The sequence below is a fragment of the Diaphorina citri genome, unplaced genomic scaffold, assembly GCF_000475195.1.
Source record: "Diaphorina citri unplaced genomic scaffold, Diaci psyllid genome assembly version 1.1 scaffold33, whole genome shotgun sequence".
Classification (NCBI taxonomy): domain Eukaryota; kingdom Metazoa; phylum Arthropoda; class Insecta; order Hemiptera; family Psyllidae; genus Diaphorina; species Diaphorina citri.
Genome location: NW_007377470.1, coordinates 279,477 through 307,245, shown reverse-complemented (window position 1 = coordinate 307,245; position 27,769 = coordinate 279,477). Strand labels below are relative to the sequence as shown.

General features: G+C 35.5%; 3 protein-coding genes across 3 annotated transcripts in view; 1 reads left to right on the top strand and 2 right to left on the bottom strand.

Moving 5' to 3' along the window:
- Positions 1–27,260, bottom strand: part of LOC103511514 (A disintegrin and metalloproteinase with thrombospondin motifs 18) — a 77,416-nt gene extending 50,156 nt beyond the window's left edge. Inside the window, exon 1 of the mRNA XM_026825183.1 lies at positions 26,891–27,260. The gene's annotated coding sequence lies outside the window, so the exon portion shown is untranslated. The remainder of the gene's footprint in view (positions 1–26,890) is intronic.
- LOC103511436 (pre-mRNA-splicing factor SPF27) lies at positions 5,603–7,115 on the top strand. Its single transcript, XM_008476162.3, has 3 exons — positions 5,603–5,779; positions 6,091–6,467; positions 6,694–7,115. The coding sequence occupies exons 1-3, from the start codon at positions 5,705–5,707 to the stop codon at positions 6,872–6,874; spliced, it is 633 nt and encodes a 210-aa protein (XP_008474384.1). The 5' UTR covers positions 5,603–5,704; the 3' UTR covers positions 6,875–7,115.
- Positions 6,856–8,439, bottom strand: LOC103511503. Its single transcript, XM_017445055.2, has 2 exons — positions 8,244–8,439; positions 6,856–7,680 (listed from the first exon to the last, which is right to left on the bottom strand). The coding sequence occupies exons 1-2, from the start codon at positions 8,435–8,437 to the stop codon at positions 7,527–7,529; spliced, it is 348 nt and encodes a 115-aa protein (XP_017300544.1). The 5' UTR covers positions 8,438–8,439; the 3' UTR covers positions 6,856–7,526.
- Positions 27,261–27,769: the final 509 nt, after the last annotated feature.

The following is a 27,769-nucleotide window of genomic DNA, read 5'->3' as shown; positions in this document are numbered from 1 at the left end:
TAAATAAAACATCTACCTACTAAAAGCCCAACGTAAACTGATGAAACATCAAAATTCATAGGCTTGAGTCTAGGTTAGAAACCACTAAAGTCCTAATTTAAACTTAGCGTGTTTGGTACTCAAACTACAGAGTAGGATACACTCTCCCATTGAATGAGCAAGAAAAGACCCAAAATACTTTCAATTTAGATGCTGGGTTTTAAACGTCAGTACAACAAAAAGTAGAGAAGTTTACAATCTGAAGTCTTATCAAGTGGAAAATTCTTCGAGATCAGCAAAATAGGTGCCTATTCCTAATGCTCAGGTACTGCAAAAATAATTTTGCAATATCTGAGCATTTGGTATGAAGAGGAATTATATTTTATGTGTTGTACTTTATGAAATTCTTCTTCTTTTTTTCAGACCACCATTAGAAATATGCGTCCAGTTTCAAGATCAAAGTTTGAAAAATGCGAAAAATGTCGGAGTAAATTTATGGCCTACCTCCAGGAAAACAATTGCATCGACCGACACAGCTATCTTCTGAGTCAGTAGAGTCAGAACTTTACTATGCTTAAACTTATAAGAAAAGACTCTTACGGCGTGAGCGACCTGGTATTCCAGAGTTAAAGCGCATTATTGGAAGCAAAAAAAAAGACTCTTGACAATGACAAGTGAGTCTGAAAATTTCGGTTTATAAATCTAGCAGGCCTTCCAATCTATTAAATAAACTAGTCAGAACAGATCCAGGCTCCATTCGTATTTTCATCATGTTTTCCTTTCATGAGATTAAAGCTCAATAATATTGACAAGGTTTTCCCATGGATGTTAACCCTTGTAGCACAGAATTTCCGAATGTAACATCATTATCACATTGTCACAGCTGCAGGCAAAAACATCTCCGTTCCGAATGTAACATCATATTCATATCGACAGGCAAAAACATCGTCCTGAACGGGTTAATCACATCAAAGCGTGTAGATGCGATTTAACCCTTGTAGCACAGAATTTCCGAATGTAACATCATTATCACATTGTCACAGCTGCAGGCAAAAACATCTCCGTTCCGAATGTAATATCATATTCATATCGACAGGCAAAAACATCGTCCTGAACGGGTTAATCACATCAAAGCGTGTAGATGCGATTTTTTTCCTTAATATACCATTGTTTAAAACATAAAAACAATTTCATTAAAACCCCATTGGCCAATGAACTCGCCAGCTCGCCACAGATGTGTTTCCCATCACAGAGTTGAAAATTCCTAGAAAACACGAGTTCCATTTTTCCTCCTTCCATTATAACACAGACTCGTTTTCTGTGTTGATGTCACTTTGTCATTCATTGGAAGCTGGTAGAGAGTTATTCATTTACTATGGAATATACTGACCGCCGTTATACGGATGTTAACCCAAGTATAGGGTCTCGCGAGAGATGTTCGAAGAGGAACTTTGTAGATTGTTTTGTGGAGCTTCAATCACACTTATGTGGTGAACTTTTGATTCTAAAGCTGTGGGCCGTGGTTTTCACCTAGATCGGGATTTTCCTATCACCACGGAATGTTCGATCATCACGCTACATCTGCGTCCACACATAATCGACGGCCGTCCGTCGATGTCGACTGAAACTGTGCACATTGCGTCGACAACATAGATCCACCTCGTCGATCGATGGCTGGCGACTTATCACATTTTTCCGTTGTAAGGACACCTATTTTTGCAAACTTAAGACTAACCAGGGTTAAAACTACCTTGCACATTTGCTGGCATTATTTATTGAAAAGAACTTTGGTTTATACTTTTTTTCTTCTCATTCACTCACGTTCAGTCTGCGTCGGGTCTTTACAGTTTCAATTTGGATGCCACTTCTATTGTTGGTCAGAAATATTTCAAATTTCTGAACCTCCAGTTTTATTTGATGAGCACTAGCTACGAGAGTATCAACAGGTGCCCAAATTGAATAGTATCGAGAACTTCGAAGCAAGTACATAAAACAGCGAAAAGATCTTGTACCTACGAGTATACTTTTGATTTTCCTGTATACTTTTCTGTTGGAAGAACTTTTAAAGAGATACCCTTCAGAGAATTACGATTATCACTTTGCAGTTATACCTCGAATTTTGCAATTCAGACTGCAATAGTTCTTTTTTTTTAAAAATGTTTTTTTAAGGCTTTTTCTTACAAAATCGGCCTACATTGGACCCTATTTCAACAAACTTTGGCAGTTTGGCTATATTCACATCTCTCTCTCTCTCTCTCTCTCTCTCTCTCTCTCTCTCTCTCTCTCTCTCTCTCTCTCTCTCTCTCTCTCTGGCAGGTGAGTGTTCTATAGGACCGCATTGAGCAACAGTGCAGTCTCTAAAAATATTATGATCACTTAGGCACTGAACCATAAAATAATTAAGAAGTCACCCATTCAGACGAACGATTGTTACTTCACGAACAAGTGAAATGACTCGCTAAATTGAGATAAAATACATAAAATTTATCACAATAGGCACAGAGGAAACTTTCATTTGACACCAAACCGACTTGGTATTCAATTAAGAAAATGAAGACATAGTTTTACGTTGAACCAGTAAAACTAATTTGCCTACCTGAATAATGATATCAACTTGGTTTTGATAAGGGTATCGCAAACAGTGCCTAAATTGGTGGATGTGCCAATTGTGCCAGATCATAAAAAGACCAAAACTCTGTAGGAATGGATTACGGAAAATCACGCATAGTGAGTAGATCAGTTCATGTCAGATCCGGACTTTTGATTTTTCAAGAAAGCTGGAGATAGCACAGAAATTGACCTTACTTCACCTGATGAGCTATGTGAGAAATTCACAAACAAGGAAGTACTCGTACGGGTAAATAGACTCGAAAATTGATTTTGAAGACATCAGAGCTTCACGACTAGACAGACTTATAAATATTGAAGAAAAAACAATCAGTTGTCAGCCAGCGTCATGATTCTCTTTGTATACCCATGTATTTCACATGAATATTCATCGGACTACGGTAGTCTTGTAGATGCTTGGAGAAATTGTGTAACCATTTTGTTATTATTTGATAGGTCGTCCTTACATCATGCTTCGAGCTTTCCGATTTGTAGACTTGTAAACGATCAAAAATGTAGTGGCAGTCACTAGACGGATTAATTCCGTGTCCAAAAGAGTTCCTGATGAATTGTTTCTTCAAATGTAAATTTATAGATCTAATCGTGCTCCGTCTTACAAGTGTTTTAAGGAATACTATTATCACCATGTAGATTTTATGTTACGTAGATTCGAAGACTTTTTCTAAAAACAGTTTGTGTAACAGAAAGATACTCGAAATTTAGATTTTGGAATGAAGATTAAAGAAGTAACCAGAGGGACTGAGGAAATTGTACGTCGCCATTTTGATATTTATAAGCATCGTGATGTGATTATGGACGGCGTTTCTGTCTTGACGTTTGCACTTTGCATACCGCCACTTTAGCAGTCATCTATCGCGGATGATTTCTTCACTGGTTGTCTAATGGCATTAAATCTGACAAGCCAGGGTACATTTAAACGCAAATAATGGCTCTTTAATTGCGATTCGCGAATACAATATCTAGATTCTTTGCGAGAAATGCAAACATTTGAACCAATCTACACACCAATTTCTTTGTTCATAGTAAATTGTACTCGTTTTAATACAAGCTATCTGCATACTAAATTTCAGGTGCCTAAATTTAATAGGAATCTCCCAAGTTCTTGAGGACCAAAATGAACTTTACTTTGTATTTGTTCTATATTTGTGCTTACTCGTACCAAGTTTTACGTAGTGTCTCGTACATGTTTTGAAATTTAGGTACTCCATACATGTTCAATAAATCGATAAAATAAATAGTAAATTATCTCTGACAATAAAACCATTTTAACAAAGATGTGCAACGAATTTAATCCGCTGATAGCTTGACATTACTAAACCATATGTTCACTCTCTTTTGAAAGGCACTTTGATCTTCAGCTCAATGATGCATGAAAAACATTTTAGCAAAGATGTGCAACGAATTTAATCCGCTGATAGCTTGACATTACTAAACCATATGTTCACTCTCTTTTGAAAGGCACTTTGGTCTTCAGCTCAATGATGCATGAAAAATGTCCAATTTCATACTCATACTTTTGACTGCTAGGCCAAAGGGGGCTTTTCAGTCTTGTCCTGATGTTCATTTAGCCACATTCTTTTGTTCTTTCTTCCGCCATTTTATTTTCCCATAGCCAAACGCGAGCATCAATTCTACTGATATAAATAGGTACTCGGTAAAAACACTGTATTTCCTTATCATAAGCCAAACATTTCGTATGATAACTACCTAAAAGCTCTCATTTACTATGGAATATACTGACCGCCGTTATACGGATGTTAACCCAAGTATAGGGTCTCGCGAGAGATGTTCGAAGAGGAACTTTGCAGATTGTTTTGTGGAGCTTCAATCACACTCATGTGGTGAACTTTTGATTCTAAAGCTGTGGGCCGTGGTCTTCCACCTAGATCGGGATTTTCCTATCACCACGGAATGTTCGATCATCACGCTACATCTGCGTCCACACATAGTCGACGGCTGTCCGTCGATGTCGACTGAAACTGTGCACATTGCCTCGACAACATAGATCCACCTCGTCGATCGATGGCTGGCGACTTATCACATTTTTCCGTTTTAAAGACACCTATTTTTGCAAACTTAAGGCTAACCAGGGTTAAAACTACCTTGCACATTTGCTGGCATTATTTATTGAAAAGAACTTTGGTTTATACTGAACTTATAATGAGCATCATTTTTCACTACGTGTTTGCTTTGAAGCAAACTCTCAGAGAAAAGAATTAGGTGTGATCAATCACAGATAGGTGAAGACTTTGCCACCTAAGAAATTCTAGGTCTCCCATGGCTATTGATGAATGAGCAGTCTGAATATCCATTATGGAATTTGATTTTCCAAAAATTGATGTTCCAAAAGAGCACGGTTTTGTCAGAAGTTACTCGTGGATATTTTTTTCCGGCTCATGCTGAATTAGGAAATGGGACTTAAGATTTTAAATACTTGATTGAAGACTGTAACTTTTTAAGGTCCATTCAATACAACCCAACACTTCGGATTTTTAGTTACCTACTTCGCTACGGAAAGAACAAAATTTGCAGAATTTAGTAAACAGATTGTGTTAAAACTCTTAAAAGTTACTCGTGTTAAAAAATGAAGCTAGGGTGTTGAACTTACGTAATAAATCATCGCGTTCTAAACCTCTGCCGTACTCATAATAGTTCTAAGCCATTCTGTTGTGCAAATAAATGAATATAATTGGCACTTTGTCATTTTTTTTTTACTTTCTATTAGCGAGAGATTATGGATTATTATTCCTGGTACCTACGGGTTTTCAAAATCGAGTTTTGGCGCTAATGGTCAGAGGTAACCTAGACCTCATACGATTGAGAATTTTTCTGGTTCTTCAATAAATTTAGTAAAATTTTGATCCTTACATGCTCGTATATAATGTAAAACATCAGAGATTATTGACATATTGACAATAAACCCCCCCCCACTGTGGAATCTTCAACAAACTCTGTGTTCTTGAACCGCGAAAATTTGAATTTACCTGATTAATAAAAAGGAAAAGTCGGTTGTCGGATTTTCCAAATTTCGGATTTCCTATTTTCCTTGTAAAGAGCTTTAGAATTTGACTCTTCAACGACCTAAAACGTGTTCCTCATGGCTGGAGAGGTGTTGGTGGATGCCCTGCCTTACATAGATCAGGGGTATGATGATCCAGGTGTCAGAGAAGCTGTAAGTATGAGACCCTATTATTTTCATCTTTAAGTTACCTCTGGAAACCATACTATAATCCCTCCAGAAGTCTAGAACCTACAATCAGTCCTCAGTTAGAAATTTTTCAACTTGGTAATCCACCTTTTTGAATTTCATATTATACCCTCAGTAGAACCTACAATCAGTCCTCAGTTAGAAATTTTTCAACTTGGTAATCCACCTTTTTGAATTTCATATTATACCCTCAGAAAAAAAAAAAAGGTTTGGTTTTGTTTGTCCATGTAATAATATTGATGCAACTTCAACTTATATGACAATATCATTTTCAGGCTTTGGCAATGGTTGAGGAAGAAACCAGGAGATACCGTCCCACCAAAAACTATTTGGAACATATTCCTCCTCTGGACATTAACAAGTTTGAAACAGAAATAATGCGTAAAGACTTTGAACGTATTCAACAACGTCTACCAATGGAGCCCCTCAGTATGATCCGATACAAGTTGCCGCAGCCCCCTACTGGGAAAATGTCTGACATTGCAGCCTGGACAGAGTGTGTGGAGAATTCCATGTCACAGTTAGAACATCAGTCTACAAGAATAGTTAACTTGCAGCTGATGTTAGAATATGGACCAGAGACGTGGAAAGAGTATCTACAAACTTTAGTCAACTGTGTATCTCAAGCTCAAAGTAAATTAATTCAATTGAGGTGAGAATCTCAATTGCCCCCAGTGGCAAAATGTTGGCTTGTCAATTTCGTTTCAAGTACATTATATTATGTCAGTCCTTTATGTGATAATGAGAAAAAAAAAAAAAAAAAAAAAAAAAAAAAAATAGGTTGTTTCTAAGTACCCTCAAGTTACTGTTGATTTGAGTACTGAAAACCTTTATGCAGTCACAGGATGACTAAAATTCTTTACTCAACTTTTTTGCAGGAAGGAAATTCAAGAAATCAATTGGGAGAGAAAGGTGATGCAGATCAAAGGAGGTGAACAGTTAAAGAAACTAGAAGCAGACTGGGTGGGTCTTGTGAGTAAGAATTACGAAATTGAGCAAGCCTGTGTCCTTCTGGAGAAAAAAATTCAAATACTGCAAGCGGAGAAAGCAAAACGTTGATGTGGATCATTTGTTAACATCAGACTTTGTCCAAATCTGTCTCCTGATGTAAGTTGAATGTGGAATGTATGTGTTTGTCTTTTGGGATTAAATGGTGTTTGAACAATGGGTGTGTTAGCCATTATCAAACTATTGTGGGTTCAAATCCCATATTTTATTTTGACTCCTTTTCTAAAGGGAATTAAGAATGAATCTTTTTCATGTGCATGTTTCTATGTGTTTTATAATAAGTACTTAGTGGGTAATGTTTTTTTTTATTTTTATTATAAAAATAAAAAATGTTTTTTTTTTTTTTTTATAAATATCAAAGAAATGAAATAATTGATGTAGCAAGTAAATAATTTAAATTTAATATTTGTAAATACATATGTATATCTACTTAATGCCTATACTTAAGATTAAGAAAAAAATAATTGAAATACTTGTAAATTTTACAGTACAATTTTCATCGCTAAAAAAAGAAACACAAGTCCCATTTTTTCTCCATTCTCCAAGTGCACAGTTTTATGATCTTGAGTAAAAAAAGACTGCCACTTAAAAATTGAACACTTGAAAGTCTATTATATTACTACAATAAATAGGAATAGTGTAGGTACATAGCACATACTAACTAGTCCAGCTACCTAAACCAATCTACTGGTATGGTCCTTTGCTATCCAAACAGAATCTTTTTGAGTCCAGATGCTATTGAGTCTTCAAACAATGGACACTTTGGATAGGCATCAGCACAATTTTCTCCTTTCTTGCCAATCATAACTGCCGACTTGAATCTCGAGCCGTCTATGATAAAGCTCACTATAGAATTGCTGAAAATGAAGAAATAAAACCCAGGTTCATTTATTGTCCCCTTGAGTTAGGAGTGATATCTTACCAAGTAGCTTGAATTGCAAGGGAGATCTGCTCAGTAGTTATGTCAAAAGACTTTGTGTCAGAAGTGTGTTGTTTGTGAAAATCATTTTCTGTTGGCTTGGCATAACACAGAATGATTACTTACAAACAATATGACTTGATGAAAATTGGGGATTTAGTGTTAATTTCAGTGGAAAAAGCCGAGTGTTTACATACAGAGAGTCACAGGAAATCTCTTGCACAAGATAACTTGTCCAATATTTATTGTCATTGGCCAGTGGACACTTGGGCCCAGGACCACACTTTGAGATAATCAATGGTCAAAGTTAATCTACCAATCAGAATACAGCATTTTAAACATTGTTTCATTTTGTTTGGCTGATTGATAATATTGATTATCTCAGCTTGATCTCGTCCCTTAGCTTATGTTTAGAATAGAATAGAATATACCTTGTTTATGCTGCCAGCATAGGACTGAAAAGTCCCTTTACTCTCGCAGTCTAAACAAGGTCTTGTTTACCTGAAAGTAGAATCCAGAACAGCATCCATACTAGTGACGTCACCAGATTTGACCCGATCATTCACCGATTGAATGTAGGAACACACAGCGCGCTGTAGACATGAACTCGAGTCCATTTGATTATAAGACATGACGTCATCAATGCGAGATAGAATGTTGGTCATCTCCGGCGAGAGAAGAGTGGAATTGGCCATGTCACCTTTAGTGGAAAAAAGTGGGAACCGCCACTTTAGCAGTCATCTATCGCGGATGATTTCTTCACTGGTTGTCTAATGGCATTAAATCTGACAAGCCAGGGTACATTTAAACCCAAATAATGGCTCTTTAATTGCGATTCGCGAATACAATAACTAGATTCTTTGCGAGAAATGCAAACATTTGAACCAATCTACACACCAATTTCTTTGTTCATAGTAAATTGTAATCGTTTTAATACAAGCTATCTGAATACTGAATTTCAGGTGCCTAAATTTAATAGGAATCTCCCAAGTTCTTGAGGACCAAAATGAACTTTAAAAAACTACTATTTAAGCTCGATTTTAATGGCCATTGAATCATTCTGATCTGCCAGCAAGAGTTCTGGTAATTACATTAGTACAGTTATACCGAAGATGTCTTCTTTTATTGGCCAGTATTTGAGCCAAGGTTTGGAATTGAATTTAGCGGTTTGATATTTTAATGGCCACTCTCACCTCTTTGCTTCCGGCGGGTAAATTTCAAGTTCATGTCTTAATTTTATTGCTTTATTTTATTATTTTCTTCGGATTTTGGTAACGTTTCAGCGAATTCACTGGTAAAGCCAGGATTGAAGATGATGGCACCAGAAAAAAAAAAAAAAAACTCTGAGAATACAGGGGATCTGCCCAAATTCCGGTGCCGGAAATTCACCGGGGTAAACAGTGGTAAAACAAAAAATTGTACAAACTACAAATACATAGAATGCATGTACATAAAAATCAACTTTTTAGACCAAAACTTGTTTGGGTAAAACCCCTCTTCTATAGCTACGAATAGCGTCAATGTTTAACACATTGAACAGTAAGAGTAACTGCAGCGATCTTTTTCGAACGTACTGTAGTGGAGCTAACGCCGTCTGCAATGTTCTGTCGATTATGTAAGTCAATCTCAGACGTAGACCTGCATACAGGCTGTTCATCAAGTTAACACCGTTCAGTTTAGTTCATCATTCAGTTCCATTCTTGAATAATTAACTATCAGATTACTTACTTAACACTCTGTACTCTTATGGTCGGGTCCACAAAATGAGTTTAAACTCCATTTAAGGACTTGGAACTGCTCTCATAAAAAATGGGAAACGGACTTCTTAGTCCCATCCAGACAATAGAAACTAGAGAGGTATCATATTATTCTGTAAAGGTTAATCAAGTTAATCTGACTGTAGCCAACACAATGGCTTTTATGATAGACATACCACACCTGATTATTTCCGCGAGGTTTATCACAATATTGGAAGTTCATTTTGCGGTAAGCAGTCCCAAGTTGTGAACTCCCCAGTGCATGGGAGTGGTCTTAATATGTGTGAACTTAGCACTACTTTAGTTTGCCTGCGGTCGACTTTTATTGAGCGTTCTGTAATATCGTAAAGCTAGGAGAGAAGTACAAACAACTGTGTGAAGTTAGCACTACTTTGTCGCGCCGACAGTCAACTTTTATTGAACATACTATATAGCTAGAAGAGAACTACACAATTTCAAGCCTACATTTAATACAGATATATACAACATCACAGCGTCTATATTGCCCAGAGAAGTATGCAAGCACATTGGAAACAGTTACTTTGTTTTGCGACATGTAGAACTGGTTCCATAGAACTTCATATTCCGAGTAAAATATTGTCTAATCTCGACCGTCTACTGTACCAATTGTACCAAGTGTCCACTAGGTGAACTCTAAAGTTAACCTCAGGTCTTATGGTCACCCCTTCTCCCCAATTTTATATTTGGTCCAATTTTTTATCTGCGTGAATTGTAGATCAAACTTTGATGTAATGTTTGAACTGGACTGAAAAGCAAGAAGTTTGTTTGATCATTCGTTTACCTGGTGGTAGAAGAATAAAATTTGTTAGGGAATAAGGAAAGTAAAAAGAAAAGAAAAATATTGGCAGAGTGTGATTTTGAAGGCCAAACTCTACAAAGTATGAGACGAATAAGGTCCAATTAATGGAGTAGTTCAAGTCCAGATTTGGACTATTTTTGTCTTCATATGAAACGGTAGGGAATAAAATTCATCGCCTCTTTCAAACCCACTCCATCCCATTTAAAAGGCAAACGCCGTTAACCTCAGGTCTTATGGTCACCCCTTCTCCCCAATTTTATATTTGGTCCAATTTTTTATCTGCGTGAATTGTAGATCAAACTTTGTTGTAATGTTTGAACTGGACTGAAAAGCAAGAAGTTTGTTCAATCACACATTTACCTGGTGATAGAATAATGAAATTTGTTAGGGAATAAGGAAAGTAAAAAGAAAAGAAAAATATTGGTAGAGCGTGATTTTGAAGGCCAAACTCTACAAAGTATGAGACGAACAAGGTCCAATTAATGGAGTAGTTCAAGTCCAGATTTGGACTATTTTTGTCTTCATATGAAACGGTGGGGAATAAAATTCATCGCCTCTTTTGGGATTCAAACCCACTCCATCCCATTTAAAAGGCAAACGCGCTAACCACTATATCTACCAAGACAGTATAAGAAAGAACTGAAAGATAAGACAGAAGAGATCATGAGCTCAATCCGTGAACTTGCTCCCATTAAATTTTAAACCAAGAAAAAAAGAGGAAATATGCAAATTTCAGCGGAGCTACTGATTAGTATAAGCTCAAAAAATGTCGAAGGTTTGGAACAGGTTACGTAATCTTTGTTAATTAGAAGCATGTTTTTTTTTCTTCTTTTTTAGGTACACAGGGCATTAAATTTTAGCACAATGGTCAATGCGTGCACTAACCTACCTTCAAACCTCGAAAAAATTGTGTTCCACTTTTGAGACGGAACCAAAAAAATCAACTTTAACTAACCATGTGCTAATACCCCAATGCAAAATTGCATTATACCCATGTACGAGTACGGTGTGTTTATAAGCTGGCTAGCTCAGGGCTTTTTTATTTGCTAATTTAATTATCAGCCTAATAAAACTGAAGACGTTGAGAAATTTAATATTCTAAATATTCTCCAACCATGTGCTAATACCCCAATGCAAAATTGCATTATACCCATGTACGAGTACGGTGTGTTTATAAGCTGGCTAGCTCAGGGCTTTTTATTTGCTAATTGAATTATCAGCCTAATAAATCTGAAGACGTTGAGAAATTTAATATTCTAAATATTCTCGAGCCATTTGATCTCATTGAAGGAGTCGGTATGCATGCGATTTTCAAAAGCAAATGCCTGAGAAGAATAAATATTTCATCGAGAAGAAAAAAGAGTTTTTCTTCCAATAAATATCTTCTATCAACATACCTACTTATCTAAGGAATGCCAGCCGTATTACAATTTTATTATTCAATACTACAGGTATTATCACTATTATCAGATATTGAATAAACATATTAATGAGTTGGGTAAAAATATTTTACGCTCATTGAAGGAGTCGGTATGCATGCGATTTTCAAAAGCAAATGCCTGAGAAGAATAAATATTTCATCGAGAAGAAAAAAGAGTTTTTTTTCCAATAAATATCTTCTATCAAGATACCTACTTATCTAAGGAATGTCAGCCGTATTACAATTTTATTATCCAATACTACAGGTATTATCACTATTATCAGATATTGAATAAACATATTAATGAGTTGGGTAAAAATATTTTACAATTATTTTAAGTTCTCGTGATCAGGTGCAGTAAATTATGCTGATCTAGGGAGCAACCTAGCGCGATTACCCTACCTCATGATTGTAGACATGTAGAATCTGAAAAAAGTTCCCTCCAAGTTCTTTTATCAGTTGCTAAACCAGTGGGATTCTTGAGATGCTACGAGTACTTGTAGATACCTAGGTTGAATCTATTGACTTTCGTGTGGCACTTCACCTTTGATGTAGTGCTGCATTAAACTTTGTAGTGAGAGTTCTTTGGTCCCTTGTAATATGTAGCACCAGTTAGCTGGACTGCTTACTAGCCTCAAGTAAACTAACCTTTGTAAACTGACTAGTATGCTGACTGATAGGGTGAATTGGCTAACATTATCCTCATGTAAAGTAATCACTAGGGCATGATTCATGGTGGCAAGAAAACATTGAAAAACTTTTGGTAAATCAGTCACCTTTCTGTTTACGGGGACCAAAGCACATTGGCAAACATCGCCATGCGAAGAATCCTCATCCAAATAAAGAACCGGAAAATTGTCGAAAAATTTTTGGTTTTTTGCACTCTACACTACTTTACACTTTGAACTTATAATGAGCATCATTTTTCACTACGTGTTTGCTTTGAAGCAAACTCTCAGAGAAAAGAATTAGGTGTGATCAATCACAGATAGGTGAAGACTTTGCCACCTAAGAAATTCTAGGTCTCCCATGGCTATTGATGAATGAGCAGTCTGAATATCCATTATGGAATTTGATTTTCCAAAAATTGATGTTCCAAAAGAGCACGGCTTTGTCAGAAGTCAGAAGTTACTCGTGGATATTTTTTTTTCCGGCTCATGCTGAATTAGGAAATGGGACTTAAGATTTTAAATACTTGATTGAAGACTCTGTAACTTTTTAAGGTCCATTCAATACAACCCAACACTTCGGATTTTTAGTTACCTACTTCGCTATGGAAAGAACAAAATGTGCAGAATTTAGTAAACAGATTGTGTTAAAACTCTTAAAAGTTACTCGTGTTAAAAAATGCCATTTGCAATGTTTCAATTTAGAAGAATACTCGTACCTACCATCACATTATAAATACAATGTACTATTACGTGATATGTTAATCAGTCACATCCACTAATACCTATGAATGATTTGGTGAACTTATCACATCCACTATTATGCTCTCTTACAAAAGAACATAATAATTAAAGTTTCTAATAGATATTTTCCAATTTAAAGGTACCTACAATATCTACACGTTTAAGGTCACTTCTTATTTAAGGGAGAAAACCTCGAGTAAATTAGGTAATAGCTAAGATAATAGACCAGGTACCTACTTGGAAGATAGCACAATATTTAACCATTTGCAATGGCTGGGATTGAACTCACGCTCTCCTAGTCGAGCGTCTTGACCACTACACCAACGAGGCAGGTAGGTATGAAAATTTCAAAATTCGCTATAACCCAAAGCAATACGTTGAATCTGCCATGAGAAAATGACATTTACTTTAATCACTTTAAGCATACAACTTGAATGTAAATTCGCAACGTTAGCGGACATAAAGAAAACTTCAAGTACAGTTATGTGTTAAAAAAAAATCAATCAGTATGATAAAATCGGTTACCTAGTATAGGTAACCATGTGAGAATCAATTATAACACAGAAGAAATTCACTTCATTTGAGTTCTTTTTTCCTCGACACACACCTAATTATAACAGAAAAATTAATTCCTCAATTTCACTTCATGTACCTACCTAGGTAATTGTAGGTACAATATACCGGATGGTATAAGGAAGACCTATTTAGTCACCTGAGGAATAAGGCCTGTCCGGTTATGGAGGCATGGAAAATGACGTTGATTTAAGGTGTTGAAAGAAAAGCTCTAATTTGGGTCATAACTGTAAGGCCCCTTTGGTTTTGGCTCTAACAGTGCTTATTTTACTGGTGGCATTGAACCCTTATAACCAGTACTACTTTGGTCAAATTATCAAATTGTCTAAGGGATAAAAGCTCTAATTTGGGTCATAACTGTAAGGCCCCTTTGGTTTTGGCTCTAACAGTGCTTATTTTACTGGTGGCATTGAACCCTTATAAGCAGTACTACTTTGGTCAAATTATCAAATTGTATAAGGGATAAATTCTATACCTTGGCTGGGATTGAACTCACGCTCTCCTAGTCGAGCGTCTTGACCACTACACCAACGAGGCAGGTAGGTATGAAAATTTCAAAATTCGCCATAACCCAAAGCAATATACGTTGAATCTGCTATGGGAAAATGACATTTACTTTATTAAGCATACAACTTGAATGTAAATTCGCAACGTTAGCGGACATAAAGAAAACTTCAAGTACAGTTATGTGTTAATTTTATTGAAGAAGAGCTCGTAATTCTAAGATATACAGTATATACACGATGGATGTGATAATGATAAGTTTGTGCAAAGCCTTGGTTTCGTTATGTTAGCCATCGGCAAATTGAATTTCGGAGAAAAAAATCCAAAATAAATCCATAAAAAAGTTATTGTAACCTTAAGACTATTGCACATCAAACATCCTTTTTTTATGATTCAATCCTTTACATCCATTTTAACCTTAATGGCGAAAAACATAATGCAAAGCGCAAATGATTTCGAGATGGTTTGGTGGAATTTATGATTTATTAACCCTTCGGATAACGAGCAGGGCTTGGGTGATTGGGTGTAGATGATTAACAGAGGCAATCAAATCTGACCCTGACGGTTTGGTACCTTAACCTAATATACACTCAGAACATTTCTTCATTACCATATAGTGCCTACAATTGAACATGCATGTGATGTACACTAGTAGACCTCTAGAGGTACATGGACTACGGGGAGAATGGATTGCATAGTATGATATCAGGCAATAATTAAACAATGTAAGAAAACCTCGATAGTGGCGGATTATTGATTATGGTGTGTCTTAAGGTAGAAACACACTACCATCATGTCACGTCACATGAGCTCATGGGGAGAAAGATTTCGGCCATAAAATGCTCGGGACTGAGGAGGATAGTTGAAAGTATGATATTGTAGGTATCTCCGTCAGGACAGCCACACTACTATCACGCCACGTGAGCCCCATGAGCTGGGTAGTGGGACGTAATGGTAAAGTGTTTCAACCTTTATACACAATACACATGGCCAGGGGTAGAAAGGATGAGGTTTACAGAGAAGGTGTCGTTTTAAAAAGCACCTCAAAAATTTGTCTAATGAAAAAATCAAAGTCCCTAGTGTCTTCTTTCAGTAGTGCAGTTGCTGCATTGGATTCATAATCAGAACTGAGGGTACTGCAATACGAATCCCACAGTGACATTAAATAACTGCGGCAGAGGAAGAAGATTTATAAGATTAAGTTCAAACAAATTAATTTAGTTATTCACTGTACCTACATTCGCCTGCAAGCTCCGAGCTTTTAGACTACGAAAATGGAGGTTAATGTTCACATGAACAGACACACCGCGTAACATTTTGATATTATTCTACCCATATTCGTATCATGTATATCCTTTCAAACTCTGTCAAGCTACAAAAAACCACTAACTGGCCTAGACTACCTGGAAACTGGAATATTAGAACAGGGTATCTATTATCTTGTATTGTCATTTTAGTACATAATGTCGTTACTATTACTCGTAATGTAAACAACAGCGATTCCTAATGCTATCGATGTGTTCTCCAAGGCTTTAGTAGACCATCGTAATACTCTTGTATGTCTTACTATTTTTCTTACTACAATGCTGGTACTATCGCTGTTATGTGTTTGTATTGTTATCACATAGTGCAGAGTAGTGTCGGAGAAACATGGCCAGTTGAAAAGCTTTCTTCGGTGGTCTGTGGTCACAGTTATGTTATCAATTTCCCTCCTCGAAGTGGCGGTGGACATTTCAAACAATTCTGGAAATTTCTGTTTGAAACTGTCTCTTAGAAAGCAAGCTAGAGTACCAAATAATGTAGTATCATATGATTATACTCGTTATAAGCTTTACCACCGAAGGTTAGTTGTCCTCAGTTGTGGATATCAAAGTGACCAACGTAATTTACTCATCGGGTCTGACTAAAGACTGAAGTCTCAAGAACAGCCACTGCCGGCTATGTCCGATTTTTCAAGGGAAAACAAGGAACCTTCCCATTCACTCAATGTTGATAAGGAGTCCAGAAAATTAACTCAAAGAGGCAAAGGAAAATCTTGCTTGAGCTTTTGGACATGCTAAAAAATGACAAGGTCTTTCTTTCCTAATGCTATCGATGTGTTCTCCAAGGCTTTAGTAGACCATCGTAATACTCTTGTATGTCTTACTATTTTTCTTACTACAATGCTAGTACCTACTATCTCTGTTATGTGTTTGTATTGTTATCACATAGTGCAGAGTAGTGTCGGAGAAACATGGCCAGTTGGAAAGCTTTCTTCGGTGGTCTGTGGTCACAGTTATGTTATCAATTTCCCTCCTCAAAGTGGCGGTGGACATTTCAAACAATTCTGGAAATTTCTGTTTGAAACTGTGTCTTAGAAAGCAAGCTAATAGAGTACCAAATAATGTAGTATCATATGAGTATACTCGTTACAAGCTTTACCACCGAAGGTTAGTTGTCCTCAGTTGTGGATACCAAATGACCAACGTAATTTACTCATCGGGTCTGACTAAAGACTGAAGTCTCAAGAACAGCCACTGCCGGCTATGTATGTCCGATTTTTCAAGGAAAAACAAGGAACCTTCCCATTCACTCAATGTTGATAAGGAGTCCAGAAAATCAACTCAAAGAGGCAAAGGAAAATCTTGCTTGAGCTTTTGGACATGCTAAAAAATGACAAGGTCTTTCGGTTCTCTTAGGGTAGAATATAAAGTTGTCTGTGTGTTAGACCCAGGTTTCTCTTGAACCTACTTTGGTCTTGTGACACCAGCAAGAACATCAGACAAATCAGATCTAGGGCTCACATGAAGGCATCATTAAAGCGAAATATATCACTCGTAAGTCGAGCAAACAAAACTTGGAGTTCAAATCAATGCAAAGAACCTGAACTTTTGTAGTCGACTTGTAACTTCTGACAGAATTGGGTGCAGATTGCTTTAGATTTATGCAAATCTAAATAAAGTTTAGGATCATCTCTGTATTTGCATAGGCAGGTAGCATACAAGTTGCATCCAAGATTCAAGATTTAAAACGAAATACGTACAGCGTACATGTCAATTAATTTTATATTCATTTATCTTCTGATCAGACCAAGTCGACTTGTAACTTCTGACAGAATTGGGTGCAGATTGCTTTAGATTTATGCAAATCTAAATAAAGTTTAGGATCATCTCTGTATTTGCACAGGCAGGTAGCATACAAGTTGCATACAAGATTTAAGATTTAAAACGAAATACGTACAGCGTACATGTCAATTAATTTTATATTCATTTATCTTCTGATCAGACCAAGTTTTTTTTCCAGTTTGGAATTTTCAAATTAACCCTTATTGTTTGGAGTGTGATGGGTATCTGGACAAGTCTGGGAATCTCATGTTCGGCTGACCATTGGGTTTTAGACAACCTTTTAAGTACATGGAGAACTGGTTGGAAATGGAAACAAATCTTGAAAGACAAACGTGGAATAATTATTTGTTTTCGATGAAACCAGATGAAAATGACAAGTTAGAAAGAACAATACTTGAATCCATTACCTAACTAAGTGTTAACAAGATTGGCATTTGCCGTGTGATGGGGAGACAACTGGTTCACAAGAAAATTTCCATGTTACCTTAATTCGAAAATGTCATTTCATTCATGTGATCAATTTTATTTGAGACATCATTCTGTTGGAGATTTATATTCCCTTCTCAAGATACAAGAGCAGAGATTTTCTCTATTAGGTCTTCATCTCTTGATAATGTACTTGTTGACATTTAGTCTCTTATTCCTTTGTTGCGATTTTGCTGGAAATCTAATGAGCCATTAGATTTCTAAAAATAATATACCTGCCCATTGCCCATGGTAAAAAAAGTAATAAAGAAATCAACTCAAATGATGTAAGAACTGATCTTTTGCGATTTTTTTTTTTTACCTTTTCTTCAAGATCAAGGTTACAGTGAGATAAGTTTGGAACAGACCAAATGGTAAATGCTATTGGCATAACATTTTTTTTCTTGCTCATAGCATAATCAAGCAATAGTATGGTTTTGAAGTTTTTATCATTATTATTTTCTTTATGAACTTAAAAAAAAATGCAGAACATTTTTTTCAGAAGTTTGGCACAGAAAAAAGTTAGCAAATCTAACAACAAAGATTTCATCTTCTTCATGTCCTAATAATTTTGTACCTGGGTGTATATTTTAATAGCCCTCTATAAAAACCACCATGGCTACTGTGATGCCCATTAAACGAATTGTGACTTTACGAAATGGAATTATGACGGATATACTTTTAGCTCCGAACATTACTAAAAATTTCACGTGAAAGTTCGATTTATGTCTGACTTTAATTACTTTACTTCTTACGATTGGCTAAAAGTTGGAAAAAATAGACCAACCTAAAGCTGAGTTTTATTGGAAGACGTAAAGAGGTAGAGAGTTACCATGCTACTCGTATTCTACTACAATTATTACCATAATGGTTACGTGGACTAATAAAAATCTGAACAAAATCTAAAAGCTTTGCTTGTTGATCCTAGCTACCTATTCCTCCTTAATGACGTAGATAACAAAATACAAGGTGGCTAAAACAAAAGAGGGAAAGTAAAACTGGCACATCCTCTGAAATTATCTGAAAAGTAAGAAACACAACCTCCTGAAACGGTCTAAAGGGAAAAGATGCACATCCACCAAAATAGCGAAAATGAAAAACGCATCTTCTGTGAATTTTATTTTTGCTTCAACAGGAAGAAAGATCAATAGGAAATCAATAAGCAAATACTCTGTTCTACTATTTTTGGTTTAATTTGGCCATATAGCTTGTCTGTATTAACTTAAGAGTACAATATAAACTTTAAGTAGGTAGTAATGTTCTAAACTCTGTAGGTATCCAGATTGAGAGATTAGTGTTGTAATTGGATAAAAGTTTTGTCTACATGATTGCACATTGTACTTAATACTTCTTTCTTCCGAGTTGTTTTATTTAATAATCTACTCTACTTTAGGTAGGTACTTAAATTACCAGTCACTAGTCACAAGACTCCCCAGAATATCTATTACCTATGTACAATTGTACATGTCTAATATTCATGATTTCTTTTGGCCACAACACCATTCGGAAATTTTACAAGACAAATCTGTACACTTATGTTCCAATAAGTACCTTCCCATGGAAAAATCCATGTACCTACCTACCTACCTACCAAGAGCTATTTTTCATATGAAGTGAATAATAGCTGAAGAATACCTAAAACTACCAATTTTATACTCAAATTTTAAGATTTCATGGATATTTCCACTATTCCACTTTAATTTTCTGAACATTTCCTAGGTATTACCTATCTATTTTTGTTTGATCAGGCATCTTTAATTATGATCTACTTATCTATTATTGCCTAGGTACGAGTAAATGTTGACTTCCTAATGATAGGATATCTTTTTTCATTAGGTCTAACTAGTTATCCTTAGGTTCATGAACAATGCTTAATTTGTATTTAAACTTCCATTTGTACATGATTATATTAGTAATATCTTTGTTGATTGGTTTTTTTCGTTGATTTCACCGAAATAGTGATTTTACAACATCAAGGAAATTAATCTCAAACGATCTGACGAGATATCATTAGTGTAAAAACAATTACCAATGAAAAAGGATGTTGGAAATTGAGGTTGAGTGTGTTCTTAGTCTTTGAGAGTATGCGTATATCCTTGCATCCTGAGTAGCAGGTTCGATTTCAAAGACTGTTCATCAGCCGAATGGCCTTTCAAGGGAACTTTCAGTCTCAGGACAGCAATTCTTACCTCTCTCCCCCTGTCATGGAAATTGAGGTTGAGTGTGTTCTTAGTCTTTGAGAGTATGCGTATATCCTTGCATCCTGAGTAGCAGGTTCGATTTCAAAGACTGTCCATCAGCCGAATGGCCTTTCAAGGGAACTTTCAGTCTCAATTCTTACCTCTCTCCCCCTGTCAAAAAAGGAAGAACATTTTGGGAAAATATCCTCAATTTTTTGCTACAATGATCTTTGATTAGACTTCAGGGGGTAGATAATAATTTCAGTTTTGCCTGAACAAAGTAGGCATTCCTCTCTTAAATTGTTACATGCTTCGGCATAGAACATCAGAAAGTAACCAAAGACACATGTATTATTTACGAGAGTAGATAGGTATGCTATCACATCATACATTACCATTAGACTTCAGGGGGTAGATAATAATTTCAGTTTTGCCTGAACAAAGTAGGCATTCCTCTCTTAAATTGTTACATGCTTCGGCATAGCACATCAGAATGTAACCAAAGACACATGTATTATTTACAAGAGTAGATAGGTATGCTATCACATCATACATTACACTTAAATAATTGAGGATTCAACTTAATAATGATCGGGTAAAGACATCACCATAGAATGCTAGCGGCACAAAAATGACATTGGGGTTCGAGAAAATGTTAATTTTTGACATCATACGGTGAAGGTGAAAAAAATTCTCTATGCAATATTTTGATAGATAACCTCAATAATGATCAGATCGCAATGATAAAAATGTGGAAATGAGAGTACAGGGTGACTCATGTAGAAATTAAGGTATACAGGATGTTTCAAGAATCTGCAACTTGCTGGATTCACCCTATTTTTCAGTTTCTAATCTCTTATTTATTGTAACTTTCCTTGTCCTAATAATAAACGAAGATAGGTACTACCTAGTGAAATGAGTAGGTACTTATCTAAGTAAATTACGGATTCACCCTATTTTTCAGTTTCTAATCTCTTATTTATTGTAACTTTCCTTGTCCTAATAATAAACGAAGATAGGTACTACCTAGTGCAATGAGTAGGTACTTATCTAAGTAAATTAACTACCTAATTGAACAAAAAAGAAAGCAAATGACTGTCCCATCACTGGTAATTAGTTAGAGGTTACGACTATACCTTGAAAGATTTGAAGGCTATAAACTAAGGAAAGCAATGGACGACCTATACAATTTAAGAACAAAGAACACCAAACAACTATTTAGGAAAATTCTCATACTTTTACCCGATCCGAAACCTGAAACCAGTCTGTGCAAAATCAAGTCTTGCCACTGATAAGGATTTCTGATTCTATCTTCCAGTCATATTCCGATGGATAATGAACCAAGCATAGATCCTGAACACTACGTAATACTCTGATATTGAGATCAAGTTTGAACATTGGTTCTACATCTACAGCTACACCTAACGCTAACGCCTACTGATCTCTGCAGGGTACACTGACATTACACAAATACTCAGAGGTACATCTGATAGTGATACTGAGGACTGGATAGATCATTACACCACAAACTGGACGCACGTGAGCTACTGAACCAACGTCCAACGTGTCACTGATCATGATGATCGAACTATTAGAGCGACTGAAACAATGGTCGGCATTCATTCAGCGGAAAAAAAAACTGAAAACTGTGAGAAAAATACAGACACTCATGTATAGATATGAGTGACCTTGCTATTCTGTAGACCTCTACAGACTGAAATTCCAAAGAGACATGGGCAAACTCAACCTGAGTAGGTATTTTTAGAACACAATTTTCAACTCAACATTGTCTATGAGATTCCAGAGATTTTATTCTGAAGGAGTCCTCGAGTTCCATGCATCCCACGACTTACTGAAGACACTGCAGGGCCTACAAATTTCCAGAATCAAATAGTGATACTGAGGACTGGATAGATCATTACACCACAAACTGGACGCACGTGAGCTACTGAACCAACGTCCAACGTGTCACTGATCATGGTGATCGAACTATTAGAGCGACTGAAACAATGGTCGGCATTCATTCAGCGGAAAAAAAACTGAAAACTGTGAGAAAAATACAGACACTCATGTATAGATATGAGTGACCTTGCTATTCTGTAGACTTCTACAGATTGAAATTCAAAAGAGACATGGGCAAACTCAACTTGAGTAGGTATTTTTAGAACACAATTTTCAACTCAACATTGTCTATGAGATTCCAGAGATTTTATTCTGAAGAAGTCCTCGAGTTCCATACATCCCACGACTTACTGAAGACACTGCAGGGCCTACAAATTTCCAGAATCAAAGTGAATGGCTCCCACAGTGAACTAACACAGCGGGAACCCTAAATTTCAGGGGTACGACATTGGGACCGCTGGTAGACAGTATGACACCGAGACCTATGACAGTGTCCAATCTGGCAATGTTCTTCGGATAAATTGTTGCCTGCTTACCTTGACAAGTAGCATACAGGAGCTGTTTACGTCTTTCGAAAAGAAATAAATCTTATCGATTCACAAATCCATTGTTAGACGTCTCAATATCAATATCAAAGTAATAAAAAGAGGGAAATTCGCGTTTGTAAGGCCTTAAACTTTGAAGATTCAGGAGGACCTTCATTGGAGTCATGGGGTATCTTAGGGTTCAAGTTCTAAAGGGCCATTAACGACTGTGACTGTACCGCCCCCTTTTAAAATAATGATATAAATGTAAACGAACTGTCTATTTAGATTTATGAATGAGAATGGTAATGTACAAGAATGTGGTTGAAAATAATAAAATATCGCTTGCAACTCAAGTACCTACCGTGATGAGATTTTAATAGGAAGGAATGACAAGAATATATAGATAATTATCACACTTTAATGCCAAATTCTTGTGGATATTTTACTGAATCTTGATTTTTGAATTCTAAAAGTTCTTTCAATAAAAAGCCTTTGACAGGTCACATTAATAAATTTGTCGTGTAGGTAGGTATAAACTTTGATTCCTAACAGGTGGTAGAATCGGAAATTCGAGGAGAACCTGACTAAAACATAAACGTTGTAACTGTAACCGGATTGGCATATGTGGTTGAAAATAATAAAATATCGCTTGCAACTCAAGTACCTACCGTGATGAGATTTTAATAGGAAGGAATGACAAGAATATATAATTATCACACTTTAATGCCAAATTCTTGTGGATATTTTACTGGATCTTGATTTTTGAATTCTAAAAGTTCTTTCAATAAAAAGCCTGTGACAGGTCACATTAATAAATTTGTCGTGTAGGTAGGTATAAACTTTGATTTCTAACAGGTGGTAGAATCGGGAATTCGAGAAGGATCTGACTAAAACATAAACGTTGTAACTGTAACCGGATTGGCCGATCAGTCGAATAACCTTCATTTACACACTGCTAATAGATTCTCGCGAAATTCGCAAACATTTTTCTAAAGATAAATAGCCTGTTTTGTACTGATATTAATCAGAGTATCGGGTTTCATAGCCTACCTGTAGGACAAGACAAATTAGGCAAAATCTATTCTGTGAGTTTCATTTATTAGTCTTCATAGGTCAGTAGGTGTATGTGTTTACCCTAAGAAAAGAAGGCATACCAAAAAAAGAAGGTGCCAAATGAGTCATTTACCAAAAAACTCGTGAATATTAGGGAGCTGATTGAAAGAAAAGTTACTTTTGGTAGTCGTAAGTACTGCGTCGTAAATTATTCCCCTTTCCAAATTTTAATCGTTTATTTCAGTCCTTTTTTTTGTGAGCTCAACTATTGAGATTGAGCTCGAGAGCGCAGAATTCTAAGATAACGTAGAATCAGTGTAGCTCTACAGAGAGCCTGCTGAGCTCTTGCTATTCTGTATGAATAATGTAAGCTAGCCGCGACCACCTATTGCTAAAAGCTTAACGGTATAGAAATGACATGCCCCGCCAAATTTCGCAGGAATCTTCAGGTCAACATTTTGTGAAACACATTCAACAATACAACATTATCACTTCGTTTTACATTCAGAAATCGATCGAAAAAATCTGATTTTTTTCTTTGAAAATTATATGAACAAATAAAATAACACTAATGCAAGGTATTTACTCCCAATATACGTATTGATTCCTACTTTACATAGGAACCTATACTATTACTGAGATTATCTGGATAAAGGTGGGTATCTGGACAAGTCTGGGAATCTCATGTTCGGCTGACCATTGGGTTTTAGACAACCTTTTAAGTACATGGAGAACTGGTTGGAAACAAATCTTGAAAGACAAACGTGGAATAATTTGTTTTCGATGAAACCAGATGAAAATGACAAGTTAGAAAGAACAATACTTGAATCCATTACCTAACGAAGTGTTAACAAGATTGGCATTTGCCGTGTGATGGGGAGACAACTGGTTCACAAGAAAATTTCCATGTTACCTTAATTCGAAAATGTCATTTCATTCATGTGATCAATTTTATTTGAGACATCATTCTGTTGGAGATTTATATTCCCTTCTCAAGATACAAGAGCAGAGATTTTCTCTATTAGGTCTTCATCTCTTGATAATGTACTTGTTGACATTTAGTCTCTTATTCCTTTGTTGCGATTTTGCTGGAAATCTAATGAGCCATTAGATTTCTAAAAATAATATACCTGCCCATTGCCCATGGTAAAAAAAGTAATAAAGAAATCAACTCAAATGATGTAAGAACTGATCTTTTGCGATTTTTTTTTTTTACCTTTTCTTCAAGATCAAGGTTACAGTGAGATAAGTTTGGAACAGACCAAATGGTAAATGCTATTGGCATAACATTTTTTTTCTTGCTCATAGCATAATCAAGCAATAGTATGGTTTTGAAGTTTTTATCATTATTATTTTCTTTATGAACTTAAAAAAAAAAAAATGCAGAACATTTTTTTCAGAAGTTTGGCACAGAAAAAAGTTAGCAAATCTAACAACAAAGATTTCATCTTCTTCATGTCCTAATAATTTTGTACCTGGGTGTATATTTTAATAGCCCTCTATAAAAACGTTTTATTGGTATTAAGTACCTACTTACAAATCTGGTTATTACAGTAATTAACGGTAAAACCTTAAATCAATATGAATAACAGGATTAAATTTGACATCCAGATTAGGAATTAAAGTAACAGGGCAATAGGGTGGAATATTTTGTAATATTAGGTATACCAAATAGAGGATGGAGTAATAATTCTACTTTAAGTAGTTTAAATTTTATTATTAAGGAAACTCTATTGAGTAAGATATCACCTTAATATAACTATTTGGGGGAAAAAATCGAGGTACAGAATTTTTAGAATGGCAAAGACATGTGGATTGGATATGTTTTAGTTTGATATATCTCAAGTTATACCTATCTATATCTTACTTGCATAACTGAACTTCATCAAGGTTTAGATCGTTCTTGAAAGACCATTATAATTATAGTTATCCACAGATCCTGAAATTAAGAGTAGGTAGTAACAGCTTTATGTAGCTACCAGTATTTTGAGCAGCATTGACGCTTCAAGGAGATGTATGTACTTGAGCTTAGTGATTCAAATATCTGTTGCTGTTGGTAACTTTCCATTTTTTACTTTTTATGTTTATTATTGAGATGGGTGGGTCCAGTTTACAGTTTACAAATACGGGTCCAGTTTACAAAAACGGGACTACTGAGTATTTCAGAATTTTCAAATTTCAGTAAAGCTGGAAAGAAATTGTCTGAAAGTATTGTCCGATTGCCTGGTATGAGGTTTCAGATTAAAAATCTCAAAGCTCCCAGTTTGTGGCAGTTTCTTGATTTTTGAAAATGATTTACCATTCAGAAAAATATCTTTCCAAGATTGTGATATCATCATTGGAACCCTTTATGCACATTGCCATCGCAATTGCGAAGGGAGAGTTTTTTGCCCCTCAACGAAAACAAATGAACATGCATTATAATGAAACATACAATTCATTGTAGTAAGTAATTAAAATACGATTATCAGCCACGTTCTTCTAAACAATGAACGAATCAAGTTTCTTCTAAACAAAGTCCTTCAAGCTCGGTCAACCTTAGTTACCTCCAAGTTGTACAGTGCAGACTGCAGACTTATGTTCGTCTTGTTCTGATTAGAGCTCAGGAAACTAGGAAAGTTACGCAGAAGGTTGCACCAGGCAATCTGGCTTACACAAAATTTGCTTCAGCTTGTCAATATTGACTACATATTTTTTTTACCTCTTGAAAGAACACTTAATTTATACCTACAAGCAGATTTTTCTCGTCTTGGCTTTTATTTCAAAGATATACTGTTTGATGCAATAATTAATATATTTTAATTTGTCACTCGGGCTGTTATCTGTGATCTACAGGTTGGAACATACACAAGAAGACTTAATTATAATAATCTAGTTACTGTGAAATCTTAATCAATAATAATTGCACTTTAATGTGTTGAAATTGTATGCAAAATCATGATAGGGAGTATAAATAAATAGAGAGTGTCTGGTAAATAATAAGATCGATTGTATAATTATTATTATCTTTAGAGATGCTGTATTCTCAACAGGGGTCACTTAATTATTAGGAATAAACCATTTTTTCACTTTTACTCATACCTTTGTACATTAAATAAACAACAAAAAAATAGACTATTATAAGCAATACCAGACTGAGATTTTTAAAAGATTTATTTAGTGACCAGAGACATGAATCTACAGTTCATCATTTTAAGTTAAAGCGAAGCCATAATTATTTTCTACAATGAAGTAAAAGTGTAATCTTACGTATAAATCTACCAGATTGCTAGAGTCTGGTAGGTAGTAGATGGCCAAGGTATTATTTAACCCCTCATCAAAATAGCAGGACCAAAAGAAGGACAAACTTCCCCTGTTTTAAAAAAAAAAAAAAAAAAAAAAAAAAAAAAAAATCTAATGTAAATATATTACAGGCAGATAAAATTACTTACATTATTGGGACATGGTCACAATTGAAGAATAATTTTTGCACATGAACTTTTATCGAATAATGGATTTTTGAACAATTTTTTAATCAAAAAAGTTAACACAAAAAGCACTTTTAGACAGTGAAAATGTTTTATGAAACTTTTATTTAGAGGTTAAAAATAAGAAAGAAAATTATCGAAATAAATAAAACTAAAAAAAGGGGCGTAAAATATATTATAAAATGTAAAAAATATTAAGAAAAAATAATACAAAAGAAGGAATTGTATTTTTATATGTAAATTGTAAATACTAACAAGGAGGACTGAATGAAGACTTTCACTGAATGCTTAGCTAAGAGGCACTGAATGAAACGAAACTGAAAGTACATAACCACCAAAGTATTTACTATGAAGTACTCCCTCTCTCGAAGAAGTAGAAGTAAGTACATACTAAACCTTAGAACCTCTACAGTCCTTCAAGCTACTCGTATCATATTCTGTTATCTATCATACAAGACTATCATAATGATCATAAGAACATCCAATCTCCCTGGTCTATGGAAAATCATAATTAAGAGAGCAATCAACGTAAGTAGATATATGTATACCTATCCACCGTACCTATATCTAGTGTCGTCCATCACTTGTTCGACCTTTGAGTCTCGGAAAGTTCAACTGGATTTATTGCTAGTCTTTTTTAAACACGATACTGACAGCACAACACTGAACAAATAACTCTTTTCGAGGATACATCGATAACAAAGAGATTGTCTGTTTCCAATGTTTACATCCGACTCGATAATTACCATTTGAAGTTATGTGCCACGTTGCCAGTGATGTCACATCTTTGGACAGATTGAATGTATAATCTCCGATATTGAATAGAGAACCTACAAGTTTTTC